This window comes from Limulus polyphemus, unplaced genomic scaffold (genome assembly GCF_000517525.1).
Source record: "Limulus polyphemus unplaced genomic scaffold, Limulus_polyphemus-2.1.2 Scaffold1001, whole genome shotgun sequence".
NCBI lineage: Eukaryota > Metazoa > Arthropoda > Merostomata > Xiphosura > Limulidae > Limulus > Limulus polyphemus.
In genome coordinates, this window is record NW_013666611.1 from 89,426 (window position 1) to 94,240 (window position 4,815).

General features: G+C 36.0%; 1 protein-coding gene across 3 annotated transcripts in view; it reads right to left on the minus strand.

The window, feature by feature from the left end:
- The window catches only part of LOC106461628 (E3 ubiquitin-protein ligase TRIM9-like), a 51,632-nt gene that overhangs the window by 8,576 nt on the left and 38,241 nt on the right, over positions 1 to 4,815 (minus strand). The window contains exons 2-5 of one of the 3 annotated variants that reach the window (XM_022388634.1): positions 4,382 to 4,477; positions 3,095 to 3,328; positions 2,727 to 2,883; positions 1,724 to 1,863 (exon numbers count right to left, since the gene is read on the minus strand). In XM_022388634.1, the coding sequence (XP_022244342.1) occupies positions 1,724 to 1,863; positions 2,727 to 2,883; positions 3,095 to 3,328; positions 4,382 to 4,477 (627 nt within the window). Of the gene's footprint in view, positions 1 to 1,723; positions 1,864 to 2,726; positions 2,884 to 3,094; positions 3,329 to 4,362; positions 4,478 to 4,815 lie in introns of those variants that run through there. The other 2 variants (XM_022388636.1, XM_022388635.1) reach the window with 2 other exon arrangements.

The window sequence follows — 4,815 nt, forward strand, 5'->3', positions numbered from 1 at the left end:
AATGTTATGGTCCATAATTGGTTGTATGTAACTACTAACTGATGTCTAATGGTATGGTCCATAATTAGTTGTATGTAACTACTAACTGAAGTCTGATCTTACGGTCCGTAACTACCAACCGCAGTCTGATCTTAGAACCCTACCTCATGCAGAACTGCTGCTACTACTGCCCAAGTTCAAGACTAGTCGTCCAGAAACCTACCCTACGAAGAAAGTGACTGGCATCTAATAAGGTAAAAATGTCCAAATCACATGTTCAAAATAACTTACAAATAGCTTACTTTTATAATAAGTTAAACCACAAGTGCACCACCTGTTACCAAATATATTAGTGAGAGAAAGACAAACTGCAGAAAATGCGCGAGAATACCCAGCACGTGAGAATTGGAAGTTTGCTGAAACAATGGACGACGTACGGGTCTATTGACGGTCTGCAACAAGAAAATGGCGGTCTGTTCTGACCATGCGATACGGTAAATATAACGATGGTTGCTTATTTCTTAAACTCCATAGAGTGTACAGTGGAATAAGGTGATTTCTTGTTCCAGCAGAAAGTATTGACACCAACTGTTCCAAATGGAATTACTGCACTCTATGGCTATAATGTTACACATCCAAGACCACTGCAGTGTTATCTACGAACCATGGGTAACGCAATACATCCAAAACCACTGCAGTGTTATCTACGAACCATGAATAACGCAATAAGTCCAAGACCACTTCAGTGTTATCTACGAACCATGGGTAACGCAATACATCCAAAACCACTGCAGTGTTATCTACGAACCATGGGTAACGCAATACATCCAAAACCACTGCAGTGTTATCTACGAACCCGTATTGCGTTATTCATTCCAAGACCACTTCAGTGTTATCTACGAACCATGAATAACGAAATTAGTTTTCATACTGCTCCGACTTTCCTATGAACACGATGGCCGGTGTTAAATTTAACCAAATGTGTGGTCTAAGATTAACCTGACTGATCTTGGAAGAAGCTAGTGACAATGGGAATAGAAATGTCAGACGATAGCGCGTAATCTTGACGATCATATAAAGTTCAGAAACGACTGAGAAAGTGGCTAACACCATGTTCTAAGAATGAAAGAAGCTTGTTACAATGGGAATAGAAATGTCAGACGATAGCGCGTAATCTTGACGATCACATAAAGTTCAGAAACGACTGAGAAAGTGCCTAACATCATGTTCTAAAAATGAAAAAAGCTTTCACGCATATTTTTGGATTCAAATACTATGTTACACATTTATTTACTAGCTACGAACTTCCTACTTATATCTTGGCTTTACATCTTTATATCACTTCTAAAAAACGGGGTTTAAACGTTTCGAAGCGGTTCACGAAGAACACGTTTCAATACCAAGCTGTGTACACGTGGAATAGTCAACTTTACAAGTTGTCATTTTTATTTTATTTATTTTAGCTTATTTCTCCCACGTGGCGATTCTTGATCGTAACATGTGCTGAAACCACCTCAAAACTGGTTCGTTTAAATAGTAACGTGTTAATAGTGTTTTTAATCATATTTTTACGTACAAGAACCGTTTAAGATTCATATTTTAGTTTTTTAATGTTTGCAAGCTGTAACCACTAAATACGTGCGATTAGTGAATGAATCACGTGACTATGTTACTTTTTTACTATAATATTAATTAATTTCACCTCATTCTTACAAAAATTCTGCATCTGTATAAACCTACTCACTCGAAATTCCCCGTTGTTTCCATCGTCAAGCTGCAATATATAGCCTTCCACAAAACTAGCCGGCTGTGGCTGCCACGCTATAGTAATACAATTATTTTCTGCTATACACTCCTCGGGTATCGTCACTGGCCGAACTGGAGCTAAAAACAAATTATTTCAATAGTTACACAACAGCAATAGTGAGTGTTTTCACTTCTCTGACGTTTCACTGTTAGCAGCTATGGTTATCTAGAAATCTTCCAATGTTCAAAGTGACTGATTTAACGTTACAAATACGAAAGCTAACTACTTTTACTTGGTAGAGATGTTCAAAGTGACTGATTTAACGTTACAAATACGAAAGCTAACTACTTTTACTTGGTAGAGATGTTCAAAGTGACTGATTTAACGTTACAAATACGAAAGCTAACTACTTTTACTTGGTAGAGATGTTCAAAGTGACTGATTTAACGTTACAAATACGAAAGCTAACTACTTTTACTTGGTAGAGATGTTCAAAGTGACCGATTTAACGTTACAAATACGAAAGCTAACTACTTTTACTTGGTAGAGATGTTCAAAGTGACTGATTTAACGTTACAAATACGAAAGCTAACTACTTTTACTTGGTAGAGAATTATTTTCAACCATGGTTTCCAAAAGAAATGTTCGTATATTTTTCTGAACCGAACGTTGATAGCTCAAAACAAAAACCAGAGATGTATTATTGTTAGTTACAAATACCCTTTGACTTGCGAACTGTAAAATTCTCCGATATTTGTACTGTTTGTTCTTTAGTAATCAAACCAAAACATTTAAAAAAAAAAATGGCAAACGAAAGATTAGGCTGATAATTTAAATCGCATATAAAACGCGAGATTAGAAAACACAACACAGCACACAGGTTAAAGATACAACATACAAACAGAGAACCAAAACGTACGTGAAAAATGTGGCAAACAAAAAAAACCTGCAAACACGTCTAAAATACGGTTTATCACGTCTTCAATGTGGGATTACTTACGTTTCATTTGGGTAAAGGTCATTTGCTGGATAGACTCTAAGACGGACTGGTGGTCAAGAGTTAGGTTGAATTGGTGAGAAAGCCATGGAGTGTTGCCAACTTCTTTGTGCCACTTTACGTCCTGATACGACACTCGGTTTGTTAACGAATTCCCAATCTACATACGATAAAAATAATCAGTAATTACAATTTTTACAAGAAAGAAAAGCATTTGTTACGAACAGTTTTTAAGAATTTTACTGCAGTAAAGACAAGGAAATAGAAATAAATTGTTTTTTTGAGCCATTTTTTGTACGTCTAGAAAAATAATTCGGTCAGAGACAACTTTTACCTATAAAAAAGTTGTGAAGCTAGAAACACGTTTTTACCTGAAGGAAAGACGCTGGGTCGGTCTCTTTTAAAGCTTCTATACAGAACTGGAGAAGTCCCGTTGTCTGCTGAAGTTTGGTAGTACAAGAAGTTATCTGGTCGCGGAGTGTCTTGATCTTGTGGTCTCGTTCCTGTCTGGCGAATTCTAGTAGCTGTTGTTTCCTAGTGTGAACGGCCTTAATCAACAGATCGCATTGGGAGCTTATTGTGGCTTCAAACTCAATACAGTTGTCCTGGAAACGTTAGAAAAATACTCTTAAACAATGGTGCACTACAAGCAAGTTAAAATGTATACACCTTTGTATTTTAATTTCTGTACATGTCCTTGTAGAATCAGAAACCTTTCAATGTTCTGATGTTAAATGCTGATAAAATTTACTGAAACATTATGATATATTATAAGCGTTTTACTTTACAATCCTAGTTGTTATAACGAATTTAAGTCGCTAGAAGTATTAAAAACATTTTAGAGAATGTTTCTTATTTGCCATATGAAGCCTTCAATCCAATACCAGAACTGGACAAAGTCCATAAAAAATACAATATGTATGCATTACAAAAAATCCCCAGTGGCACAGCGGTATGTCTGCGGACTTCCAACGCTAGAAACCGAGTTTTGATACCCGTGGTGGGCAGAGCACGGATAGTCCAATGTGCAGCTTTGTGCTTAACTTCAAACAAAACACTACAAAAAGTTATTGTACTAAATGATATTACAACCAATGATATGAAACCCATTAGGAACGGACTAACTAATACAACTGACAGTCAGAACTCACAAACGTTTCACTTTAGTTTGACATTAGAGAACAGAAACAACGGTGTGTTACGACTTCAGTCTAAAACTACTAAAATTATTCAACTGTTAAACTCACAAACGTTTCACTTTAGTTTGACATTAGAGAACAGAAACAACAGTGTGTTACGACTTCAGTCTAAAACTACTAAAATTATTCAACTGTTAAACTCACAAACGTTTCACTTTAGTTTGACATTAGAGAACAGAGACAACGGTGCGTTACGACTTCAGTCTACAACTACTAAAATTATTCAACTGTTAAACTCACAATCGTTTCACTTTAGTTGGACATTAGAGAACAAAAACAACGGTGCGTTACGACTTCAGTCTAAACTCCTAAACTTGTTAAACTGTTAACTATTTCATAAAAGTATCTGAGAATAGACACTACCTAACACCAATGATCAAAATATTGTAATAAAAATAATAATGTGAAATATGGATTAAATACTTTAAAAATACACTAACCATAACAAGTCGTACTTACTGGTACTTTCTCGACCATGCTCTTCAGATTATGGATGAACTCTGTAGTTCCTTTGGCCTTTTCAGACAGCGCCTGAAGATTATGAGATAGCTCCGTCTGGTGAGGAAAATACCAAACATTAAGTTTTAAAGACAATAGCAAAAAATTAAGAATTGTCTTGTCAAACACAAAAAGACTATAATCAGGTTTACGTAATATGACAATATGCGGTAATCTTCGCTGATATTATTTCTCAGATACAAACCTTTTTATACAAAATATAATCTACAGGCAACATATTGTTGCGTCATCGAGTCACATGACTACTGTGACGCAACGTTTCTAGAACTATCATGTACTTTGGCGAATGCTCTAGTGTTTGCTAGATGGGGTAGGCGGGTATATATAAGAGGGGAAAACGTGACGCGGGAGATGATGGTAATGTGTGTATAGAC